At 37.2% G+C, this 27,816-nt stretch overlaps 1 protein-coding gene across 1 annotated transcript; it reads right to left on the minus strand.

Annotated features, from left to right (window-relative positions):
• Positions 1 to 21,978: 21,978 nt before the first annotated feature.
• On the minus strand, positions 21,979 to 22,986 carry LOC118578731 (olfactory receptor 51A4-like). Its single transcript, XM_036179903.1, has one exon. The coding sequence runs from the start codon at positions 22,984 to 22,986 to the stop codon at positions 21,979 to 21,981; it is 1,008 nt and encodes a 335-aa protein (XP_036035796.1).
• Between the last annotated feature and the right edge of the window lie 4,830 nt (positions 22,987 to 27,816).

Genomic DNA, 27,816 nt, shown 5'->3' on the forward strand with positions numbered 1-27,816 from the left:
GGCTTTACAATCATATATTCGCCAACCTAAGGCATAAGATAGATTCCATGTAAATGATTGACAGAACTGAATCCACTGTCATCTAAATGACTATCAAGTTGGGAAGAATCTGCAGATGGGGGACTTCATCTAGTACACTTTCTATAGCAGCAGGGTGGATGATCATAATGGATTGCTATAGCTTATGGATTCTATGAAACTTAGCCTTATGGTAGCATGTCTTCTAGTGCTGGTCTTTCTAATACTCAATAAGGCAACCTCATACATTACATTTTGGTATGTTTACCCTTTAGAAATATTGTTTATTTAATAACTGAAGCATTCACAATCACCTCATATGCATGATGAACTCAAATTAAAAAGTACAATGCAGAAATGTCTACTAGGGTTAGCTGTACACAATATGTCTTCAAATATATTCACTTGCCTATGAGTTTTGTTTCGTTCTAACTTTTCTAGACTACAGGGGGAGATCTAAAATAGTGTTTAGTAGATATTTGCTGGCACCCCTGAACTCATGAGCTGAGTGGGATATTTTCTGAACCTATACAGTAGCTTTTGGGATGTATTACATTAGTTTCCTAGGGAGATAATGAATACAAGTATTAACCACAGATAGGGCACCAAGGACCAAAGACATGATTTCAACTGAGTTTAGCTAAGTGAACCAATCAGTTTACTGAGTTCATGTGCAGTTGTGTTGTGTTATGAAGGGTTATTTTCAAGAGTGTGGGTGACTCAAACCAGTGTACATTGAAAATTCCCACCACAGCATGGGCAATGGCTCTTAAACTCCACAGTTCTTCAACTGGTATTCCATTGACTGTACTCTCTAGTATATCCCATGACCACATACAATTGGACAGAATTACATGCATCTTAGGTCAGGGGAGTTCAGTCTTAATCTCAGGTGAGGTCCCAATTGCCTTGTCCCCATTCTCTTCACAAGGAAATTTTAACAGGCCTGATCTTGTAAAGGTGTCTTGCAGGTAACTACAATATGCTGTGATTTCAAGATGGTCATTGCTTGTCATGCATGGTGACAGTTTTCCACAAAAGTGTGTGAGGAGTCATATAGTATCTGAATCTTAGAATTGAATGACTCCTTAGTGCAGAGGTTCTCAACCTATGGGTCACACCCCCTTTGGCAAACCACTATCTCCAAAAATATTTACATTATGATTCATAACAGTAACAAAATTACAATTATGAAGTAGCAACAAAAGTAATTTTTTGGTTGGGGTATCATGAAAAGAGGAACTGTATTAAAGGGTTGCAGTATTAGGAAGGTTGGGAACTACTGCCTTAGAGGAAATTCAGTCCCCCAAAATTATCCTAGGAAAGAGAGAGTTCAGGGAGGCACCAGTCTCCAGAATCAGAATGAATTAAACCAATCCTTGATGAACAAATGGTGCAGAAGAGGTTAACATCAACTCTGATGCACAAAGAACAAAGGAAAGACATAAAAAATGACCACAAGGAATCTCAAATCTATTGCCTAGAACTCAGATCAGAGTGAGCTACACCTCTTGGCTGGGATTGAAATGATGTCTTGGCATAGCTGTCTGTAATATCTGAACAGGGTTGATTTTGATTTTCCTTCAGAACCAATTACATCACAAAAATGCTCAGTTGTGTCCTATGTATACAGTGTAGAAGAACTAGTTATTATCCATCACAGCATAAAACATTTGAAGTAGTATTTGCCACATGTTATTATTCTAGATGCCTGCCATTCAGTGATGACACTAATTCTACCATAGAAGTTCTATTCTTAGGAGCCAAATGCAGAAGATGGAACCATGACAAAGAGGTCAAATGATCTGGTTAAGTTTACTAAGTAGGAAAGAGTTGAGATTAAAATCCAAACCATGATTACATCTAGAGTCAATATTGTCTTTTCACTATTAATACTGCTGTTGCACAGAAAATTAGTTGTTACAAGAATCAGGCAGTTTAAAATTAAATTTAATTCCCAGTAAATTCCTTATCTTGGATAAGTCTGTATTTGGAAATTTGCAATTTAAATCATAATAGTAAATGAACCAAGACAGAAAATAATAGTGAGCAAGCACATTTGTGAAATGCAGTTAAGTTTGGGGCATATTGAATGCAAAATTAAAAAGGGGTTCTGGAATTTCTAGAAGTATAGAAATTAATGGGGTATCTAGAATTTTTATATATATATATTTTGTGTGTGTGTTTGTTTGTTTGTTTGTTTGTTTTGAGTAAGAGTTTGTACTATAGGGCACCTGCCATCTGTATAGAAAAATTGCTAGGTGATACAGTGTGGAAAGCAGAGTTTGGGGCTTAGATCATAGCCCTAGAAAAGTTAAAATGAAGACAGGATATAAATTTAGATTAATAAGAGATATAGTAGAGAATCACAAGGAAAATGATACAATATAATTAAGAGTGGGTTACTATTGTTAATTGTCTAAAAGATGAATAAAGGTGGTTTAAAAATATTGTAGTATGAGGACCTTAGTGATTCTAAGAAAGTTTTCATAAACTGGAGATAATTAAAGAACTTATTCCTTCTGGACTTTGGAGAACAAGTGAAAAATGAATATTCTTTATGGATTTTTCTTTAAAAGAAAAATCTGTAGGTTGATGTGGCTATCAGAAACATTTTAAGGAAAAAGTTTAGGAAGTTAAGGGTAGTATTACATTCTTTCAAAAGTCTTTTTTTTATAATATAGGAGGTCATAGAAAATAATTAAAACCTACAATTCTCTCTCTAGCTTTGCCACCCATAGTGTAAATTAAAAGAAACAATAATGGAAAAGTTAATTTGATGATAAAACCCCATTATTTTACGATTCTTAATAAAAACAAGAGATTTCTATGAGGAAAGAAAGCTGGGGTAAATAGCATGAATGTAAGAGAGAAGTGGAGGCTTGGGAAGGGAGGAGGTGGGGATAAGACAAAGGAATAGGGGGTTTGGAGAGAGTAGAGCCAGAAGTTGGGCAGTGGTGCAAGATCATCCAGAGAATAAGAATGCTGATCAGGAGAGAAAGTGGCAAAATGAAGATCTGCCATCAATCAGAGAGAGAGATGTGCAGATTTCCAGTGAAGCTTGCTATCATCCACTCTTCTCTGCTTCGTTTAGGAGTTTGGGGCATAAGAGACATTAAGGGGTCAACTTTATTATCCCTCTATCTTCAAACACAGAGAGGCATCCTGACTGATAAATGAAAAGTCTCACCCATGACTCTCTGTTCTAACTATGTGCTTGATTTCCAAACATTTTTCTTGCATCTTTTATTTTTGTTATTAGTTACATTTAATTATGCAAAGGGAGAGCAGGGAATAGAAAAAGGAGAGCGAATCTTGGCTCACGCCAGAGGGACTGGTTGACATCATCACTGGAGCTCTCAACTCTGGCACAGGCATGAAAACTAGTTACAGACTTGCTGCATAAATGTCTGAGTAAGTGGATGAGGAAGATGGGACACAGTAGAAATAAAGAATAATTCTTATTGCTGGTCACTGTCACTTCAGAGCAGCTGATTCCTCTAATTCATTCCTACAAAGGGATGACATCCATGTCTATAGCAGAGCCTGACTCCCTCTGAATTGAATTATTTGTATCATTTATATATAAATATACCAATTTTTAAATTAATGAGACATTTTGTGATTAATTATAGTACATATTTGTTGGCTTTTGCTTTTATCATTGACAAGGTAGCTTTAGTTATGTCACACAACAGAGTTCTCATTATTTTCCTTCGAATAACACAATCCTCTCTGGTTTCCAGCATTCTTGTTCCCTCTCATTGAATCTGAAGTGCAAGGAGCTGTTAACCAATGACATACTTTCATCCTACATAGATAGCTAGGTGACAGCAGGAGTAGGTGATGTGTGCAAGTCTGTCTGTGTTAGCTCTTAGTCTCTCTCTCCCCCTAGCCCTTGCTCCTCTCCTACTCTGCTCTTCTTCTATCTCCCCTCATCTACTCCTTTTTATTCTTTCCTCCATTGTATTTACCATTTGTAACACAAAAGAACTACAAAATTTCTCCCAAAGAAGACCAAAACCTAGTGTTGAGCTTGAACATTTCAAGTTGTAGCAAAATTAACCATGGTAATTAACTATATAATACAAGTTTAAGTAAGAAGGTATAGATTACACTTTCAATTTTTAAATCAAAGAACTACATTCTGAAAAGAAAAGAGTAGAGAGATTAAATATAAAAATGAACATTACTTTTACAAGAGCACACATAGTAACTAAGATAGGATTATGCCTCTAACTTTCCTGACCCATTTCCACCATCTACCATTCAAAACCTTCTTGACTAGCATAGTGTGGGGACATGGCTAAGAGGGAGAGCCCAGTACATGATCTAGTAGTCCAGTTTTCTCTTCTCCTAATTGCTCTAAACAACTCTGCTTGTAACATACCTGAGCAATAACAGCTGGAGAGAAAAGGGTGTGGGTGGCATGCTTCAATTCAGAACTCAAATTCAATGGCAGATTAGCTATAAAAACAGTAAGCAGTTTCTGTTTGAAATATCTGGTCCTTTTAAAGTGTCCAGAGCTTCTCAGGGGACTCAACTGTGACTGATAATTCCCCAAACAGTTCACATGCTGTTAGCAGCACACTCAGGGAGGGGCTGGGATAAGTATCAAGGGAAGCGGCCACTGTTGAAGGGGTAAGTTTACCTTGTCTCCGGGCAAAGGTTAGGGTCATGTTAGGATGATTTCAAGTTTTGATACTTACTGTGAAAGCAAAACCTACTGAGAGCAAGAGTCTCTTATAGGGGCTCTCTCTCCTCTTTTTGTTGGTGTATTTTTGGTCCTGTGAAACATTCTTATTTGTTCTGGTACTGACTGGCAGGATAGTGAGTGATTCTAGGCTGCAGCCCACACTGCAGAGGCCATGTGTTGAGAGACACATTTATGTCCCTCCTTTCTGACACAAGGCCTCATTTCTGAAGATAACACTTATACAATTCATTGAACATGGAGATGTCTTGGTGCTTTCACCACCATGTTCCAGCATATTCAGTATAGGAAGGTACTCTGCACACTATCAAAAGAGAAATGTAAACACCAAGCCAACCACAAACCCTTTATCTATAATGGTGTCCTACCTGCAAGGTATGCTGGGGCAATGGTGGCACAAAGCTTATAGGAATAATCAATGAATAACTGATTTGATGTAAGGCCCATTCTATGAGATAGAACCCATACTCAACACTGCTTGGGTGACCAAGAATCTGAGACATGATAGCCCAAAGACATAGGGTAAAATCAAATAATACTGGTTTAAAGAGAAGAAAAAATAGTAATAAAATGAATTCTAATGATAATTTGCTATACTCATAGATTGGTGCCCTATTCAGCTATCATCAGAGAAGCTTCCTCCTGCATCAGATGAGAACAAATATGAGAACAAAACCCACAGCTAGATATTACATAGAGAATGAGAGACCTCGGAACACTCAACTCTAACTGGGATGTCTCCATCAAATCCCTCCCTTCAGAGTGCAGGGAACCCCACAGAAGAGGATGTGGAAAGAGTGTAAGAGCCAGAAGGGATGAAGGGTATCCAAAAAACAAGGCCCTCTAAGAATCAACATTGGCAAAGTTCATATTAACTCCCAGAGACTGAAGCAGTACACACAGGAGCTGCACAGGTCTATACCAGGTCCTCTGAGTTTACATTGTAGCTTCCAGTTTAGTGTTTCTATGGGATTCCCGAGTCTGTGTGCAAACCAATGGGCCTTCTCATAGGCTCTTTTCCTTATATTGGTTTGTCTTGTCCAACTTCAATGTTACAGTTTTTGTGTTATCTTATATTTTATCTTGTTTTTAAGAAAAATGTATAAATGAATGAATGAAAACCTAGACAATGGGGTAAAGGTTAATAGCTGAACTGCCATTTATACCTGCCGAGAGAGGGAAAATCAGTTTTCTCCAAAGGAGGGGCACTGGGGAGGTCACCCACTCCAGGGCAGGCCTCATGTTCAGGAGTAGTGGACCAGCGCATAATAGACTCCATCTTATTTTGTGTACATTTTTTTGGATACAGTGATGTGTTTTGTTTTGTTTTTCTTTTTGAGTGGTATTTTGCATAAGTGTCTGTGGAGAGCAAACTGTAGTCTTGGCAATAGCCTGAGTAGTTTGGGGATTTCTGTGGGGCCCCTTTGGCCAGGTGTTCTGAGCAGGAACAGTCTTAGTCAGAGAAAAAATGCAAAAAGAATGTCAAAGCCAAAGAAATAGGAACAATGGTGTGGAGCACTGATTTCTAGATCTGCTATTAGTGTTGCCCTCTTGAGCTCACAGTGGCTAAGATTATCCACACAATATATGCCCGAGATTGGGGCCTTCAACTTTTTACCCTGGAGAGGGGAACATGGTCACAAGGATTTACCCCTCCAAGAGGATTTACAGGTGGTTATTGGTTGATAGGTTAAGGAGAGATATTTGGGAATAACTCACATGAAACTGATCAGGTTATACACACACACATAAGTACATACTTGTGAAAACACACACACACACACACACACACACACACACACACACACACACACACCCAAACCACCAAAAATTGCATGAAAGTGAAAGAAAAGCATCTATTTGGGGAAAAGGAAGGAGAGTTTCAGGAGTGGAGGATGATAATGAAGGTGAACATTATCAAACATCATGTGAAATTATAAAATGCCATAAGGAAACCCATTATTAGATATGATAAATATTTGCTAATAAAACATTAAAACTACTGTTAGAGACAGCCTGGCGCCTTTCTCCCAAACAAAGGACCAATTAACCTACCTAGTAGCAAATTTACATATGTTTTAGTCTTTATCTCATGGCTTTCTCCAACTAGGAAAATGGTCAGAGAATAACAAAGCTGTGGCATTGGAGGTTGGTAAGGAGGAAGCGTTTTTTTGCCAGGAACAAGTGGGACATGTCAAAGATGTGAGGGCAGAAGTATTTGCCAGACTAGACCAAGCAGGGAAAATTCATGTTATTTCATATTTCATAGCAAACTGCTTCCTGAGAAGGGCTGGAAGCTCTTTTGTAATAATGAGAGAGAATTGACTTGATCTTTTTTTTTTTTGTTTGTTTTTGTTTTTTGTTTTTCGAGACAGGGTTTCTCTGTGTAGCTTTGTGCCTTTCCACGAACTCACACGGTAGACCAGGCTGGCCTCGAACTCACAGAGATCCGCCTGGCTCTGCCTTCCGAGTGCTGGGATTAAAGTTGTGTGCCACCACCACCTGACAAGTGACTTGATCTTATCCCATGGTCTATTCCTGGGTAGTGAGTGTCTCACTGTCTTATTAAGTATTAAATTCTACAGCGTCTGTTATCTTTCTTTCAATACACATAAATGCATATCACACGTTTTTTGTTTTGTTCTTTGACTTTTTCTTCCCTCATCTGTGCTGTCTAGAGATGAGTAAGCCATCTTATCTCTTCAAGTAACCAGTATTAAGAGGTAAGAAACTACATTTAAAATGGGACAATGTGGGTGCGAATTCATCAATCTAGAAACAAATACTAATATCTTCCTCAGGCCCTTGGCAAGGACATTCAATATAGTCTTTTGTTGGGAACCCTTCTAGAATCTTACTTTTGATATTTGTATTAAGAGATTTGTAGAGTGACATATTAGCTCACAGAACTCTTCATATTAAACAGTTTTTTGTTTCTCAAATAACTCAAGATCAAAGATCTCTCTGTCTCTCTGTCTGTCTCTGTCTCTGTCTCTCTCCAAACACTTTAATATTCCTTTGAGATTGTCTATTTGGCTTAGGGTGCCGTACATCACTTGGAGTTTGGCTCATTTGATAGTTAAACCATATAAAGAAAAGTATTAGACTCTTCAGCACAAAGCAAGGCTACAAAAGGAAATCAAGTTTTGAATGAGAAACATTTTAGAAGATTATGTGCAGGTGAAAGGCCATTGTAAGGGAAACAAGGCCCCCCCCCCACTAGCTCTGCTAATTGTAGATTCAGTGGAAAATACTGCAATCTGCCCCCACGCCCCATACCAGAAAGTTAGCCCATCATGCTGTGCTAACAGGATGCTTGCAGGATGACCGCCTGTGGTTGTGCTTGCAAGATAAATTGCTTGAGAAGAATGCTTGCCAAATAACCCCTTGCTAGATAAGCTTGGAATTCGTTTACCCACCCAGACTCTGAGAAAGACTGCGAAGACATCTGGCCCCCAGATGTCTGCACTCTGGATGACCCCGCTCCCCTGCCCTGATAGAACCACCTCATAAAAGGCCTGTGAGCCTTAGACTCGGGGTCACCAGTCATTTCTCGCACTGGTGGCCCACGAGCTCATGTTAATAAAGCTTCTTTTGTGACCCGATATCGGAGTGAAGCTCTCTGTTTTGGACGCCGACCCTAACACAGGTTTGACACTAGGTGGCAAGAAAGTAGAACTGATCAATGGTCAGTTTCATTTCCTTTAAGGAATGAAGCATGAGTATGAGCAGTAGAGCAGGAGAGATCATGAGGAGAGTTTGGCTGTTCTCCATACTCTACTCATATCTTCCCACTGCCTTAATCTCCATGGGCATGGAAGTACAACCGGACTTAGCAATGATGTTAGTTTTGAAAAATTACAGTTGATGGTCAACTATGAAGAAGCAGCTATTGTAGCAGCATTTTGAACAATCCCTGTTGTCTCCATTGATCAGTCCAAAAGAAGCATGAATACACAGGTGAGTTTCTACACAGAGCCATGAATTGCAGTTGATGAAATCAAGTATTAATCTAAAGAAATGATAATTCTGTTCTGTGGTAGCATAAAGGCTGCTCCATGCTCTACTGTTCTTAGAAATGGAGTTTATTTCTCTTAACTTTAGGACAGAGCTGGTCTTATTACTATATGACAAATGAATGAAATAGAACTGAGTCTTTACATGTCCATGCATAATCTTTTACAGAACTGGAAGCTTCCACCCTGTGTGGGAATATTTTTCCATGTGTTATTATTCTTAGGATCTAGCTATAATAATATCCTTAGAAGCCCAGACTATGTGGACAAATTATATTTAGAAGCTGAACTCTAGAAGCAGAATTAGTTATAGTCAGCTTCCTCAACAGTACTAACTAGCAGCCACAGTTGTGGACACTGGAATTGTATCTTCTAGCTCCTGGAAATATGCCCAGTTACTTTCATGAAAAGCATAGCTGAGTACACCTACTAAGTTGTGTACAAATTGCAAAACTGTGAGAAACTGGGTGATTATTGTTGTATGTTGCTAGGTTTTTGAGTGCTCTGTTATACAGCTATGCCTGGAATGTGGCTCCTTGTTAAAGAATGTTATTTTCTTCCTCATTGACTTGTTCTTGGTCTGTTGAATAGAATCCACAGTCACAGTTACTTTTTTGTCTCTTTGACATCTTGGCTTTATCTAATACTCACTTTTATCAAAAATAATTATCATTAATACTACTTAACCATCTTTTTAATATTATTTTTTAAATGTGGGGGTTTAGTGACCAGTGGTTAAGAGTGTCTACTGATTTTGCAGAGGACACAAGTTCACTTCCTAGAACCTGCTTTCTGGGCACATAAGTGCCTATAACTCAACATTCACGGGATTAATGACCCATTCTGGCTTCCTTGGGAACTACACTCACATATATCCTCACACAGACATAGCTAAACATATAATTTAAAAATATGATCTCTAAGGTAAATAAACAATAAAAATGAAAGGATATTCTTGGTGATTATCTGAAGCAGACATGTAGATATTGAATTATGTGTTGGAAAAAGAAAATAAAAATATTAAAGAGTATATGAATGAGCCTCAAGCAAAGTGTTTATTTTTGTTGTAAAAATGTATGTCTTTCCAATAAAATTACTGAACATTAAAAATGCAGACTATTAGAAGGAGAAATATGAATATATATAAGGAAAAAGCTAAAAATTTGGAATGAGCATTTTCATGTGGGAGTGAAATACACACACACACACACACAATGCAAGGAAAGAGAGAAATAGAGAGAGAGAAAGAGAGAAAGACAGAGACAGAAAGACAAAGACAGAAACACAGAGAGAGAGACAGAGAGAAGTTTGGGGGATTCAGTGAACGGTAGCCCAATGTGTGTTAAGTTTTTACTAATTTATTTATTCAAAAGTTATTTGAGTTTATGGTATGGCCAATTTCTGTGCTAGCATCTCATCTGGAACTCATATTCTGACAATGAACTATTTCAGATATTATAGTTTTACCATCAGAGATAGTCATGGAAGACTTCACAGTGAAAATATCATCTTACCTGGATAAAATATTGATAAAAATTACATTTTTTACTAATTTTCTTTTCAGTCAAAAATGGATATTCTTCAGATGTACGTTTACCAACTGGTATTAAAATACATAAGGAGCAAAAGTTCTAAAACATAGTGCATGCATATGTATAGATAAATGAATTTTTAAACAGAGAGAGTAAAATAAGCAATTGTAATATGGTTATGTGTACATTTGTGTTCTCAGTGTGTCCTGGAACAAAACAGATCAGCATAGCAGCACCAGCAACATTAAAGAAAAGCCGATAAGTGTCGCGCCCGCCTTGACCAGCAAGGAAGACGCGACACCGGGATCCTTCTTATTACAGTTTAATCAGACCTTTGATTAATTGCATTGTGTCTCTCCGGGCAAGCCTCTCCCAGCACCTAAGTAGGGCTGGGCAACCAACCCCAGGCAGCCACGTGGGCACTGTCCACAGGTTCACGCATATGCTAGCAACACACGAATCCAGCCATAGCCAAATAAGGAGCTGTTTACCATAAAGAGTGTTTGCCATCGGGAAGGCAGAGGGTAGAAGCCAGAGCCATCTTTAGGGTGCGGCTACACGCGTCTCTCTACAGTTTCCCCCTTTTTGTTTTACAAAGCAACAGGCAAGAGTAGAGGTCTGATCTCTGCTAAAATGGAACATGTACTAATGTTTGTCCAGGCGTCGTCCACCCAGAGAACACTAGACCCGTCCGATACCCTTTTCACAGAGGTGGGAGTTAGGGTACCAACCCACATGCAATCAGACTTGCTCTTCTTGAGGTCAGCGTATCATAACCTCAAGTGCAGTGCGCAGGCCTCGCATCCTGTGCCTAAATACCTTTTAAAGTAGCCAACCAGGCTTGGGGGGACTGTCCTGCATCAATGGCCATAAAGGCTTGGACAATCATGGCTGCATGGCGACGCTGTGAGATCCTAATGCGACAAATGCACCACAAGCATACTAGGGAGGTGAGCACCAGTAAACCTACTAGGGCTCCTATTCCCGCCCACTCCTTCATGTGGTCCATGGCTGTAGCAATCCAGGAAGACAATCCCTCCGCCAGTCCAGTATCCATTCGGGTCGAATTCACCGTGACAATAGCCACTCTCAGCTGGTCCATCAGGCTATCAAACTCTCCGGTCCAATTGCCTAAAAGATAACTAGACAACTTTTTAGATAAATTTGTAGCAGAACAATTGGAAGCATCCAAATTAAAAAAATTCAGAGTAAATAATGCAAGAGAAAGTCTGTCCTTAGGGGTATGGCCATAGCCTATTCCCCCTTTTTGTTTTTGGAGCAACTCCTTCAAGGAGCGATGAGCACGCTCCACAATGCCTTGACCTTGTGGATTATATGGTAGGCCATGTACAAGTTGCATATTCATCTGTTGACAGAAGGAAGCGAACTTCTGTCCAGTATATGCAGGACCATTGTCTGTCTTTAACTGTTGAGGCTTACCCCATGCTGCCCAAGCTTCTAAGCAATGAGCAATGACATGAGAGGCTTTTTCTCCTGCCATTGGGGTGGCATGAATGATTCCAGAACAGGTATCAACAGATACATGTGCATATTTGACACGTCCAAATTCAGAGATGTGTGTAACATTCATTTGCCATATTTTTAGGGGGAGCAAACCACGAGGGTTAACTCCTAATCTAGAAGGATGATGAAAAAATGACACATTGGGAACAATCTAGTACCACCTTTCGTGCCTCCGCACGTGAGATAGAAAACTTTTGTTGTAATGTCCTTGCATTAACATTGAAATTCTTTGTGGAAAGCATATGCTCATTGTATGGCAGAAGCCACAAACATCCATTCCTGTCTAGTACACTGATCCACTATATCATTGCCTTTAGCCAATGGACCTGGCAGACTGGTATGTGCACGGATGTGTTGCACAAAAAAGGGATTTTTACATTGCCAGATCAGTTTCTGTAATTGGCCAAACAATGAGCTAACCAGGCTAGAAAATTTGATGGGCCCTGCACATTCAAGGCTTTTCAAAGCATTAACAACATAACTAGAATCTGACACTAAATTAAATGAAAATGGACAAGCCTTGAAAACTTCAAGAACTATTGAAAGCTCCACCTGTTGAGGTGCACCTGGCAAGAATTGATGCTTTACAGGTTCATTAGAATCCACCATATAAGCACCACAGCCTCTCTTAGACCCATCTGTAAATATAACACTTGCTCCTGGAATGGGCTTTGAATCAGTTACTTTAGGGAAAACAACAGGATGTTCTTTAAAGAAAGTTAATAGTGGATGTTTAGGATAATGGCAATCTATGTGTCCTGGATAGGTACAACGCAGAATTGCCCAATCATCTATGGTAGCACATAATACCTTGACTTGAGTAGAATCATAAGGAACAACTAGCTTTTGTGGTGATGTTCCAAAATATTGTAAACATTGTTGAATACCATGTTGCGCAAGTAATGCTACAGCAATAGGATAATACTCAATTGATTTTGCAGGTGAGATTTTAGTATAAATCCATAACAAGGGTCCCTTTTGCCATAAAATTCCCGTAGGTTGCAACTGGGTAGGCAGAATGCACAGGGTAATATCCTCATTATTTTGTACTCTTTGAAGAAAAGCTCTTTGTAGTCTATCTTCTAATTTTGTTAAGGCTTCTCGGGCTGCATTGGTTAATTGCCTCGGTGAATCCAAGGCTGCATCTCCAATTAAAATATCATACAATGGTTTTAACTCATAATTGGCCATTCCTAAACTTCCTCTTATCCAATTTATATCTCCTAATAATTTTTGAAAATCATTTAATGTGCAAAGATGATCCTTCCTTAACTCTACCTTTTGTGGCATGATATGATGTTTAGTTATTTTAGAGCCAAGATAATTGACAACTTTGCTCTGTTGCACCTTCTCAGGGGCAATACAGAGTCCCTTTTGCTTTAGCAGTTCTACAAGTGAGCTATATGCTTCTTGAAGAATGCTCTCTTCTTTAGCTGCTAACAGTATATCATCCATATAATGGAGGCATTTCAAGCCTGGAAAACGTGCTCTCAAAGGTTCTAAAGCAGTTGCTACAAATAATTGACACATTGTAGGACTGTTGGCCATGCCTTGTGGCAATACAACCCACTGATATCTTTTATCAGGTTCCTCATGATTAGTGGACGGTAAAGTGAAAGCGAATCTCTCACTGTCTTTGCTATTCAGTGGAATGGAAAAGAAGCAGTCTTTAATATCTACCACAATAATAGGCCAATTTTCAGGCAAGGCTGACAGCAATGGAAGACCATGCTGTACAGGTCCCATAATTCTCATTTGTTCATTTATTGCTCTAAGATCATGTAACAATCTCCATTTTCCTGATTTCTTCTTGATGACAAATATGGGTGTATTCCAGGGAGAAAGAGAGGGTTTAATGTGCCCTTTCTCCAATTGCTCCTTCACTAATTGATATGCAGCATGTAATTTCTCAGAGGAGAGTGGCCACTGAGGAACCCAAACTGGCTCCTCCATTACCCAGGATATGGGAATGCTCTCCTCAGCGGCCCCTAGGAAAAACCCAACCCTTGTTTGGGTTTCCTAGGTACTGTTTGTATTGGCTCCTTTTTGTCTTGTAAAAATTTTCCCAGGCCAAAATCAGGATGACACCCCATGTTTTTCATAATATTTTTAGATTCTTTGGAGTATTCATTACTTAACTGAAAGCCCATGGATTTCATAAGATCCCTCCCCCAGAGGGACACTGGAAGCTCAAGGACATAGGGTTGCATAACGCCAGAGTGACCTTCGGAATCTTGCCAATTTAACAAATTTGCACTAACATTTGGAACACTGGCATAACCCAGTCCCTGCAATGTTTGTGAGGAAGCCTGTATAGGCCAACCTCAAGGCCAATCTTTGCTAGCTATGATACTACGATCTGCACCCGTATCCAAATCTAGATCTCTTCCCAACTTTTCCCAGGAAGGCACTGTAAGGCTTCCAGAAATTGCAAAACCAAGGAGCAATTACATCACACTGTTGCAAAAACTGTGCTAGAGTGCTTCTTTTTATTTTCAATTTCTTAGAGAGAAGCAGCTCGTTAAGAGCCAAAAAAATTGGGTGCGAGGAGGAGGCGCCCATGTTAGTATACCTTTTTTGTTTTTTTTCTTTTCTCAATTTGAGAAGTTTCTCGGAGGTTTCTCAGAGCCTCTGCAGAATTGCTCCAGCCCTCCGGTTTCCCTGTGTGTTTTGTTTAATTACCCGTCCGCTTTTATCACGGCTCTAGAATTACCTGTCTGCTTTTATCGCAGCTCTGCTATCCCGCTCTCCCTTCTACAGGTGAGCGTTACCCGCTTTTGTAGCGGATCCCCAGTTTTTTCCTGAGGACTTACCAGTATACCGCCTGACTGTAATGAGTTCTGAATCCGGAGAGAGCCATGGTAATTGTCCCCGTAGGAGGCCACCACTTGTCGAGCCCACCTCGACCAGCAAGGAAGATGCGACACCGGGATCCTTCTTATTACAGTTTAATCAGACCTTTGATTAATTGCATTGTGTCTCTCTCTCTCTCTCCAGGCAAGCCTCTCCCAGCACCTAAGTAGGGCTGGGCAACCAACCCCAGGCAGCCACGTGGGCACTGTCCACAGGTTCACGCATATGCTAGCAACACACGAATCCAGCCATAGCCAAATAAGGAGCTGTTTACCATAAAGAGTGTTTGCCATCGGGAAGGCAGAGGGTAGAAGCCAGAGCCATCTTTAGGGTGCGGCTACACGCAGCTCTCTACAGATAAGAAGCCCTAGCCTTTCTCTTGGTTTTTATTTTCTCACAAAGTAAAAGAATATAGGAGAAGAATGATTTTAGGATGAGTACAAATATAGAAACTTTTCATATTATTTTATTGGTAAATATTTTTAAAATCAGGAACCTCAATCTTTCATTCTTCCTTTATGTTTCAGTTTTCAGATGAGCAGTCTAAGAGTCTCAGTACAACTCTTGTACTAAGGACACTCAGCATGATGAACATCATGAGACATTTGCTCTATGATTTATCTAATTAAGACACTAAGGATACCTACCCACCAGACTGAGCATCATGAGACATTTGCTCTATGATCTATCTAATTGAGACACTAAGGATACCCACCAGACCGAGCATCATGAGATATTTGTTCAATGCTCTATTTAATTGAGACACTAAGGATACTCACCATACTGAACACCATGAGACATTTGGTCTATCCCGTATTTAATTGAGACACTAAGGATACTCACCATACTGAACACCATGAGACATTTGTTCTCTGCCCTCTGAACCAGGTAAAAATGATTTCATGATGCTGAAAATCATTTGATTGAGGTACAAAGGGTATTCGGCTCATTAAGAGACATTTATCCTTAGGACCCTATCTGATGGTCCTACCCAACATGGCTCTATATATCATGCTTTTTCCCAACCAAACATCTGGTCTATTTAATTACTACATACACATTCATTCCCTTTCTCATTCCTCAGATCAGCTTATTTTTGCACAGTTTCTTCAAAACCTTTACTCAGATTTGACAAACTTTCACACAAAATACACAATGGGATTCATAAGTGGTACTGCCAGGAGGAAAATATCAATCATGAGGATGTGGGTCAGAGGAGACACCTTCTTGGCAAAGCAGTGGAGCATGGCTGCACTCAGTATGGGCACATAGAAGATTAACACAGCACAGATGTGAGAAAAGCAAGTGTTGAGAGCCTTGAACTGATCTCTGGGGGTTCCAATCTCCAGTACTGTCTTTAAGATCATTATGTAGAAAAAAGGTAGTAAATACCAAATCCAACATAGCAGAAAGTACAGCACACAATACTTAGACTATATTGAGTCTATTGTCAGAGCAGGCCAGCTTCATGACATCCTGGTGAAGACAGTAGAGGTGGGAAAGAAAGCTTTGGTGATGGTAGTTCAGTCTGCCAGAGAAAGGGCAGTGGAAGGATCAAAATAACATTCTTGGAAGTTAGAAAGACCCAGATTCTGATAACTCTGGAGGTGGTTAGGATTGTGCTGTATTTCAAAGGGCTGTGAATGGTTAAATGTCATTCCAGACAGCATAAAAGCTTCAGTGACTATGAATAGGTGGATGAAAAGCTCCTGAGCAAAGCATGCAGCTGCATGAATTCCAAGCAAGAACAGTCCCAAGGAGGTGAGTAAGTAAGAGAGGAACAGTCCAGGTCAGAGATGGAGAGCATGGAAAGGAAGAAATACATGGGCTCGTGGAGGCTTTGCTCTGTCTTGATAAAAAAGAGGACTGTAAAGTTACCCAGGAAAGAGAGAAGGTACACAGATGAGAAAGGGATGGACATCCAGATGTGACTCTCCTCCAGTCCAGAGATCCCAATACGGAGGAATCTAAGAGTCTGTGTCTTTGAGAGGAGACATACCTCTGGAAAGATACTACTTAGGGAATTAGCTTGAGGAAGGTAGGGAACTCTTAAGTGATGCTAGGGCAAAAGATACTCTTTCTCTGATGCAGTACACCACAGATTCTAAGAGGACCAGCAGGTACTTCTAAGGTCAAACATAGATGCACACTGTCAGCTTATATTGTGAAAGCAAGACAAAAACAAATGAAAGAGATGTGGCTGACCTCTTCATCCATCATCTTGTTTTATTCTGTTGTTGTCAACTACCTTGGACCTAGTATCTTTAGCAATTTTAGAAAAGCCTTTGACCTCATGGAAAACTCCTGGGAGAGCATACAACTGCATGTATTCCACTGATTCTAAGGAAGATTAGTTGCCATTCTTATGCCCCATTTCTCTTGAAAGATCTTGAATCTCATGCTTATATTTTAGTTTAATAAAAATAGTAAGAAAAGCAAAGTTTTTGGAGAAAGGGAAAATTTTGCTAGGTTGGATTGCATATTCAAAAATTGTTTTATGCCGGTATATTCATGCTCATGTGTATCTATCAGAATAACAGTTTAAATAGTGGCAAAATGGGGTGTAGAATCTGGGGGTTCAGAACGGTGGTGCAGAATAGTATATAGCCTTACAGACAATAGGAACTTTCAGGAAATGGGTAGGTTTATTCTATGCATACACAGGATGTTTTAAATTAGCTAACACCTCATAAAAGTTCTCAATATCAGCATATAAAATACTATTCAAAACAGATATTTCCCCTTTGAATTGAATTGATATACACTTCAAAAAATGCATCTTATTTTCTCTTGCATGCAAACTGGTTTCAGAAAATAACTTCTTTACAGTCTGCCTTTCTTTTTAGCTGATCAATGTCTGTCCTCTCTCAGTAGGAGAATAACATCAGCATAACATGACAGTACTGTTAATGGCCAGATTTCCACTATTCAGAAGAGTGGTTAGAGTCTAGTTATAGTTTCACATTTCTTTATTGAATTAAACATAATGTTAATATGAAATGACAGTCATAATCAAATCTGTTGCTATTTATGCCAAAATTAATCTATTCTATTAAAAAATGAGAAATGAGATCTGTGTTTGTTTCAAGATTATTCTTAATTCCCCAAGCAACAATAATATTCTTCCCTTTTAACAAAGCAGACTAGAGATCCTTTACTTTTTCTTTAGAATGTGACTATATTTTCCAAAGTCATCTTTTCTATGGGCTTTTTTTTTTATTTTCATGGAGATATATACCATTTTATAAATTTATCTTTCTTCTGGTACTCCTTATTTGAACATGATTTTCTTCATAACACTCTACTAGTTATAATTAAAATAATCTTATGTGGGAAGACTTTGGCAACTACTATTCTAGCATTTGATTCATTATTGTCTTCAAAACTGCATATTTTTAGGTAGTTTCCATTAGGGTTCAATTTTTAAGGTACAAGATGAACATCACAAATTAACTATCATTAGCATTATTAAACTCTTAAGTCAAATTAAAACATTCTATAAGTGTCTACCAATTTTCTCATTTCTGTTCCCATGCTATTAGTTAATCTCATGCATACATAAAATAAAGTCTTAAAAAGTTGTACAATTAATTTTCGAAGGACACGTGTCTTTCAACAGAAAGACAGAAGATTACCATATGATAGTTCATGTACCCTTCGCACACACATCATCTAGATATGGTATTTCAAAGACTTTTAGAGTTACACTCCTATTGTCCCATGTCCTTTGTTTCTCTTTGTAAGTTCTTCAGTAGTCTCAGTTTCCATGGAAATCTAGTTTACAGTTACTAACATCACATTTAGTGTAACCTCTCAGAATCCAGATTGAAAATAGAGTGCAAATTATGTCAGATAGTCTGGGAATTTTATCTTAACTTTAAAAAAATTCAATGTGACATTCCATCATGAAGTTAACAGGGGTGGGTGATGGGAGGAATGAAATTGGAAGCAGGGAATTCTTTAAGCTTTCACTTTCTACTGGTATACACAGGCTTAGGAAGCTGGGAAAGCATGCCTACATGCAAAAAACTGAAGAATTGCTTCATGCAAATCTAAGACGTGAGTCCAGGGACATAAATGAAGAGCTGAATGGAACATAGAATTAGATGAAAGAAAGAGCTATTTTTAAGTGTCTGGTAGACATCTTCAGGTTCAACCTCTACTCAGCTCTCTGTTTCAGCTGTTGTTTTTTCCTAGGTATGATTTTCCCAGCATGAGGAGGCAGGAAAGTTAGCTGTCCTGGGTGTTCATTTGTTTGTTTTTGTCCACTTGACACAAGCTACAGTTATCTGGGAAGAGGAAACTTAGCTGAGAAAATGCCTCTACCAGATTGTTTGTAGGCAAGTTCTTAGTATATTATCATGATTAATGATTGCTGTGGGTGGATCCAGACAGTGACACCTCTGGACAGGTGGTCTTGACCTATGTAAGAAGTCAGGATGAGAAAGTCACGAGGAACAATCCAAGGCCTCTGCTTCAGTTTCTGGTTCCAGTTCTCTGCCCTGACTTCACTGGTGATGAAGTGTGACCTGAGAGTTGTAACAGAAATACATTTTTTACTATGCAAGTTGCTTTTTGTTATTTTTCATTACAGCAACAAAAACCTTAAGTAAGACTATTTCTTTAGAGTAACATGGTCTTAGAGCATTAATATTCCTTGCTAATTTTCTTCCAATTTCAAATTATACTCTCTCATTTATGTACTTATTAAACATTTTGATTTTTTTCTTTGTGAAGTACCTGTATAAATATAAATATTTGTATTAGTAAGGGATCTCTAGAGGAACAGAACTTATAGAATATATATATATATATATATATATATATATATATATATATTCATTATTTATTTAATTATATAATTCCAATAAATCACTTTCTCTCTCTCTACATATATATATATATATATATATATATATATATATATATATATATATATATATATGTAGTGATTTGTATTGTATTGATATATGTATGTATGTAAAGGGATTTATTAGAATGACTTACAGGCTGTGGTCCAGCTACTCCTGCATTGGCTGTCTATCACTGTAAGGTCCCAGAATCCAGTAGTTGTTCAGTTCACAAAGCTGGATGTCTCAGCTGGTCTTCTGTATACACCAGAATCAATGCACAAAGGAACTCTTTGGAAGGTTGGTTAAGAAATTTTTTTGTTTTGTTTTTTTTTTTTTGAGACAGGGTTTCTCTGTGTAGCTTTGTGCCTTTCCTGGAACTCACTTGGTAGACGAGGTTGCCCTCAAACTCACAGAGATCCGCCTGGCTCTGCCTCCCGAGTGCTGGAATTAAAGGCGTGTGCCACCACCTCCCAGCGAAAAATATTTTTAGTCAGTTATTTTTAAACATGTCATAAGTCACTATATTTTAGCAAGATTGAGGGTAATATTTATGCTGATAGAATAGATAACACATTTAAAGATTCACTGCTTAAGCACTATATCCTATGGTTCTAATGGGTGGAAGGAACCTGTCAACATATTTATTTACTCATCAACATAATTTATTTTATTAGAGAAGAAAAAAGATCAACAATATGTGTGTTTGCTTCAGTTATGTTAGAAATGAAATCCTGATAAGACTGCCATAATAATGGGAGTTATCACTGGTGAAACTTCATTGGTAAAAATAATCTCCCTGCCTAATTTACACATTCTGTAACCTAAGAAATCTTTGTCACTGTACATATAATAATATTCTATCCTTTGCAGAGTTTTCTCTTTTTTCTTCACACATGATTGATGGATGTCCAATGCATTTTAAAATGAAACATATGGAAAATAACAGAAAACCTTGCCATTCTCTAAAATGAAACAAACAAATTAGATAAACACAAAATAATTATCTCCTGGTAACATACATTATCATTTTTCAGAATTTCTTGAGTGGAATCTTTTCCAGACTTAGAATTTTTCATTAGTTCCTTGTCTTTGTAAGGAACTCTGATGGCAGATTGCCCTTAGGTTCTTTGTAGCCTACATCAAGGTCATCCATGTAAGTATTTGTTATTTGATTACTATATTTAAACTCTAGTTACCCTCAACACTATTGACCTCATAGCTCTGTGAGTGGTTGTGTATTCCTGTGCATTCCTGTTAAAACATAGTAAGCATACTCCAGGATATGGGAAATAATGTTTGCACCCTACCTCTTGACTACATTTCTACATGAAGTTCATTAAATCAGTCCTTACAACTTTAGTCTTTTTAACTGACTAAATGTAGAGGAATGCTTTTTGAAAAGCTGATTCAATTGTGAGAATCAAAGAAAAATGTGCACAAAAATATATTTTGCATGTATTAGAAATTCACAAAGCAATGCTCATCTGTATGAAAAATCTGATCATTAAATATAGATTACTTGCTGGTTCCAGACTGATTATTATCCGTTAAACATTGAGCATTTGTAGAAAGTGTCTCTTGATTTACTTGTGGATAAAAATGTAAAGAATGATAGCTGATATAATGGGTAGAAAAGACTTACTTGCAGGAGGCATACAAAAATTCTAACATTTCAATGATATGCAAGATTTTGAGGTTATATAAGCAAAAAATGAGAACATTTGCTGTATATTTTAAAAGACAAAAGAGTTCTTTTAACCATTGTATCTCATCTTCCCATTTCCCAAACTTTGGGCACCTATGATATCTTAATGATTAAACAGCATTTAACAAAACATATCTCATCATGATTGGATATTGCAATACTTTCAAACAAACAATTATTTTTTAAACATGCCCTGTTTTAATTAGTTAGCAATTATTTATTGATACACACTTTGCATCAGAAATGTCCTAGACATTAGTTTTTGTTAAAGTATTTTAAATATTTGATTTTTTGCATTTATTTATTTTACACACATGAGCCTAGAGCTCTTGAACATTTTTCCAGAGTTACACATGATTGAAACACACACAATAGATGATAAAAATTGTGACTCTATGGCTAAGCATATATGATAACTTTTAGAAGCACAAATCAGTCACTGTTGAGTTAGAGTCATATGGCTTTTTACATTTACATGCAAATATATTATTTAAAAATTTAGTTGTATAATTCATTGAAAAACATCTCCTTGTTATATTTGACACTTGATGAAAATTTTTTTGTATAATTGGTTGCACAGAAAGACTAGAGTGAGAAAGAAGGAAAGAAGTTTAACTAGTTCTAACCTGATTGTAACTTCTTGATTAATTCCATAGATATTTAACATAGAATTCTTGTCCCTTTTAATAAAATAAATAGGTTGGCTTACTGGAAATATGCAGTGTACCTTTGTGTTCAGGAAGTATTTTTTCATTGTGACTTTTCAATGTCTGCATGTATTCAGATATAATGATGTAACCTGGGCTTTCATGGAAGCTGGAATTTCCCACCAATGATGTTTCTCACATAATTTGTTTTGGATCAGATTTCTAATCTGCTGACTTTTCACAGAATATACAATAGGATTCATTAGAGGTGGAGCCAGAAGGAAGATATCAGCTATTATGACTCCAATAACTGGAGAAACATTTTTAGCAAAACGGTGAAGGGCTGCCAAGGTGATAATAGGTGTGTAGAAGATGAACACAGCACAGATATGAGAGATGCAAGTGTTAAAGAACTTGAGGCGACCCTTGTGTGAAGCAATCCCCAGAACAATTTTAAGGATTAGCATGTAAGACACAGAAATGCACACCAAGTATAACAGAGATAAAACAGCCACAAAAAATCCATAGATCATATTGATCCTATTGTCAGAACAGGCTACTTTCATAACATCCTGGTGAAGGCAGTAAGAATGAGATAAGAGACGTTTCTTGCAGAATTTCAACCTCTTTAGTGTAAAGGGAAATGGCATAATAACTGTAATACACAATGCAGCAAATATTAAGCCAATTTTAAAGACCTTGCTGCCTGTAAGGATGGAGGTGTATCTTAAAGGATTGTAGACAGCTACAAAGCGATCAATGGACATGATGAAAAGCACTGATGATTCCATAGCTGAAAATACATGAATGAAAAACTCTTGAGCAAAGCAGGCATCTAAGGAAATCTCTGTGGCATTGAGCAAGAATGTTCTCAGCATGGTTGGAAGAGAAGAAATGGACAGTCCTAGGTCAGAAAAAGCCAGCATAGAGAGGAAGTAATACATAGGCTCGTGTAGAGAAGTCTCTGTCTTTATGAGAAAGAGGATGATGCAGTTCCCCATGATGGCCACAAGATACATTAGACAAATTGGAATGGAGAGCCAAATATGAGCATGCTCCATCCCTGGGATTCCAATCAGAAAGAAGGTAGAGATTTCTATGACAGAGGCATTGTAGACTGACATCACAGGAATATCAGGTGCTTAGGACCTGGATTTCAGGAGACTGCTCCTGTAGTGGCATAAATGAATTGTCTTAAATGAATATGCTTAAGTTTGAGCTAGTATAAATATTGATATTCTAAACATTATTCTGCAATAATCTTAGTCCTTTAAAAATAACTAGTAATTAAGATTAACATCAGGAATTATATAATCAGAATTCAATGAGGTAAGTGAAAATACATTTTCACACATAATCACCAACAGATAAACTTTCAAATACTTGTCTTATACACAGAGTACATACAGCAAAAGTTTTCCCAGATTGAATTACCACTGATATATTTATTAGGCTAGCAGCAATATGGGCTTAGAGATCATGTGAATAAGTTTAGGATAAGATAAAAATAATCATTTACTATAATTTCATTGTAAGTATTCAAGGACATTAATCCATACTATTGCTTCAGGAGATACTATCAGTGAACTGTACAGGGCTTATTTTTCAATGTAAGATATTTCTAAATATTATAGATTGTTTTCCTTTAATATGATGGAAAACCTAGGACATATTTGCAGACAACCTTATTCTTCTTGGAGTACTGTGTTTGCTTCTTTTTCTATCCCATCTATAAAGGAAAACACCCAGGCTTATTCTCAAATCATCCCATGATCAAACTCAGTGAAGAGAGAGCAGCACTTAATGTTCAGTCACTGCCTACATAAATTGTGCTTTTTCTCTACCTGCTCTGTATTGACAGCCTCCAATAAAAACATACATTTTTTTTATATTCTTTAGCAGCTAATGAAAGAAATGATAGTTTCAGTTTGTTAGCCTCTGTGTTTAAAACAAATGGTGGTGTAGAGTTTGTACAAAACCTATTCTCACAATTTTGCTCAAATACCATGAGTTTATAGACATATTTTTGCTAACATTGTAGAGTTGCTTTCTCATTTATCAAAAGACTGAAATTGGGAGGCAAAGACTTTAAGTTAATGAAAAGCATAAGCACAGGCTACAGAGGCCAGAGACTCTTAATCATTCTTGTTGCTTTCTCACCAAAGCAAACCTTGGTGCTTTATAATCCATATTCTAAATAATGTATTAACATGTAAGTCAATGACTATTCCTTAGCAATTGTTTCCTGAGAATGGTCCACATACCTGGCTTTAAATTTCTTTCTGTGCTTCTCAGTGATTTGGAGGTAGCACTTGGTTGATTTCCATGACTTGGTAGAACTCTGGGCTTCTAGCAGACATTTAGAAACACTGAGATTTTTGAAAAGGTTGAGGTTCTAGCCTTTAGACCAATAACTCTGAAGCCTGAATTGGCTAAAATAACAAGCTGTTTGCTTGAGGTGGTACAAAGGAAAATCAGAACTGTGTTCGTGAGGAAGCTTACTAGTGAGTTGGAGGATAGTTAGATCTAGAAGGAAGGGGAAACTGGTGTGCTACATTCACCAGAGATTCACTGCTGTGCAAGACCAGCAGTTTGTCTTCTCTTTAGTGTCTAGTCCTGCCTCCCTAAGGATTCCAAATTAATCCACAGAGCTCTGGGGATTCTAACTCAGGGAAACATAATTAGAAGAAATGAAAACTCCCAATAGGTAAACCCCAAAATGACACTGAACCAAGGGGTTTCACCAACCTCACATCATTGGAAATAGTTAACCTTTATTAGAGAGAACCCATTAAGCCTCCTCTGCTCTGTCTCACAATTCTTTTTCTCTCTTCCACAATCCCAGTGTGCCATGTAAGGCCACTAAAACAGCCCCTTAATGTACAACTATGTATTTACATGTCTGCTTTTGCCACTGACTTCAATGTCTTAAAATGACTGAGTTTTCATTTACAAATCAAGAAGATTTTGAAATCCACCACCTCCCCTGAGATGTTATTCCTTTTAATCACTCACTAAGTAGTACAGTGCATTTTTTTTTTTATGAATTTACTTACATGATGTTTAAATTCTGTTTAAAAGCTCATACTTTCTTTAGAACGACTTAGAAGGGTTTAGACTATACCTAATTGTGGTCTACTTTTTATTTTATTCATTCTTCTTTCATATGTTACATCATGACCACAGTTTCTTCTCCCTCCTCTCCGTCCAGTCCTTTGACTAACTCCTCCCTTTCCCAGATCCAATATTATTCCATTTCCCTTCAGAAAATGGCAGGCCTCCAATGATGGCCTAACATGATACACTATATATTAAGGATGTGATATCTTTAATGGATGAGACACCCCAGTGGAAGGAAAAGGGTTCTAAGCACAGGCAAGAGAGTCAGAGACAACCTCCATTCCCATGGGAACAGAATCTTGGATACACAAATGAAAAAAAAAAAACTTTATAAATTTACCTCTGCTGTGATTTCTGTTGACTTTTTAGACTTCAATATGGAATTTTATAAAAAAAATGATATGTAAACCTTATTGCATACTCACTGGATATATTCAATTAATATTTGTGATAAATTCTTGTTAATTTTTAGTCTGTATGAATATTTTTCTAATCATCCTTATGTTATATCTCTAAATTGTTACTACTTAATTTTTAGCTATCAGAAATAACATACACTGCTTTGTGATTATTCTAAAAGTATTTTGTTTAAAATGTCTTTTTTATAACTTTATTATATTTTTGTAGGCACAGGAGTATTTTTCTCGGTTGCAGTATTCAGAATTTTACCTTAAAACTTCTTGATAGTAAATTAACTTTATGCTTTTGTTCCCTAGTGTATCCTTTCAAAAGACTGTCAGACTAAAATTTGTTCTTTGACCATTTCATAGACTGTGTTATACATTCTGATTACTCTCATACTCCTACTGTATGTGTTATCTCCTTTCTATCCTGTCAACTCCTTCCTTCTTTCCTACACAGCTTCTTCACATTCATGTCTTTGTGTTGTTGTGTTGTGTTTTGTGACTCACTGATTGTGACCCCCAATGGATGGTTCCAAACCCAGGATAAAACTGTTGTCTCTTGAAGACATGTTTGACTCTTTAATGTAAGCGTATCTATCTTAAAATTCTAGTTGGTTTGGTTTCTCTGTGGTATACTCCTGAGGTTGTATAACCAGCATCAGGTCACTTACATTTTTCAACAATAGAAGAGGACGGCATTTGTTTTCTCAAAATTCATGGGCTAAAGCAACTTATTAATTAACCAATGGGAACAACATATATTCACAGCATACAGAAAGATATCCCTCAGCACTTTCCCTTTTCTAACTAATAAGAAAGGAAGGTTTTAGCTTTAATATATATATACATATCAGTTATCAAGCAAGAATTACAGTTACAATATCTGATCTATTTGTACTTAACAAAATTAAAGAAAATATTTTATAATCTCTCCTATATTTGTGTGTTTAAAGTTCCATATCTAATTTATCCTTTATCATAACCAAGGAAAATTATAACTATCTAGTCTTCAACTACATCAAAGACCCCAGGATGATATAATATTAACTAAGTAAACAGAAAGAGCATTGTAAGCAATTTTCAAAAATCTAGAATGACAGAAACAGCTGGCTGCCTGGACAGTCACCCAAAGTTCCTCTGCAATGTTGTAATCTTCAGCCTATAGACTTAGAGTCTCTTAGTTGCTTCTCCCTGTGTCCTGCAGAATGTCTGACAGTCTCCTCTGTGAAGAAGGAACCTGAAGAACAATCTCTCCTTGTTTTGGGAAAATTTAGTGGTCATTTTTCCATGGGTCCTGTATGTCCAGTCGATACAACATTTTGCCAAGCAGTCCAAGCAATAACAATTCTTTGCCCAGCAGTCCATTTTGTACAAAGAAGATAAACTCCATATGGAGTGTCTTTGATGCCCATCTTCCTCTTTGAAATAAATAGGTGCTGCCAGGAGCAGATGTGTCTCACTGTCCAGAAAAATCTAAGTTTTTAAAATATTTTAAATGCTGTATTTTGTAAGTCTTTGAAGTATTTGAAGATTACCTACCTAATTGAAACATATCTATGTATACCAGAAAACCTAACATGACTGTAAGTTTGATTATCGTAGATGCCTAATTATTAATCTACATTTCTTAATTACATATTACAATTACAAATGAGCTGTACAAACATAATACCTTAAACAAAAGTAGAAATATATATAGTATAACAAAATTAACTTTAATTTGTGTCAATAAACTAAAATCCATAGCAATGTAAAACATTTTAAACAAGTTGTTTCTCTTTAACAGTAGACTCAATAATCCACTCTTTTATCCTATCATATCTATACTATCCCCTTTCCTTTTTTAGAAAGAGACTGTATTTATAATCAACTCCCTTTAAATAAAAATAAACATTTATTAATAATATTTTGGAAATTTGGTCATAGCTTTTCATACATACTACTTCTTGCTGGTTGGGGCATTGGTAATTTTATGGGGATACTGAAAAAATTAAGAATTATAGTTAAATCTTGGCTGTAGTAGTCTGTGAGGCTGTATCGACCTTTCAGATTGTCTTGGTTGATCAAACCATATTAGCCTAAAGCAATCCATAGGTTCTCATCTTTTGTGGAAACAAAAGCAGAACCTCCTTTCCAAAGCAATGTATCATTAAACATGAATTTTGAAGTCAAGATACCTTTAAAATATACATATTAGTTTAACTGAGTAGTCCCTACAATTAAATGTCTCTCTGTAATTAAAAATCCCAAGAACAATATAATAATATTTGGTATCCAGATTCTTTGTGTAATTTTCATCTTTATGTGGCTTAACTTTTATATTACTTTTACTGTCTCTTTAAAGACTTTATTTTTACAAACTATTTCTTTATATAACTGCATGTATTCCTTTTCCTGTCTCTTCCAACCCTACACACATTTTTACATACA

This window comes from Onychomys torridus, chromosome 1 (genome assembly GCF_903995425.1).
Source record: "Onychomys torridus chromosome 1, mOncTor1.1, whole genome shotgun sequence".
Taxonomy (NCBI): domain Eukaryota; kingdom Metazoa; phylum Chordata; class Mammalia; order Rodentia; family Cricetidae; genus Onychomys; species Onychomys torridus.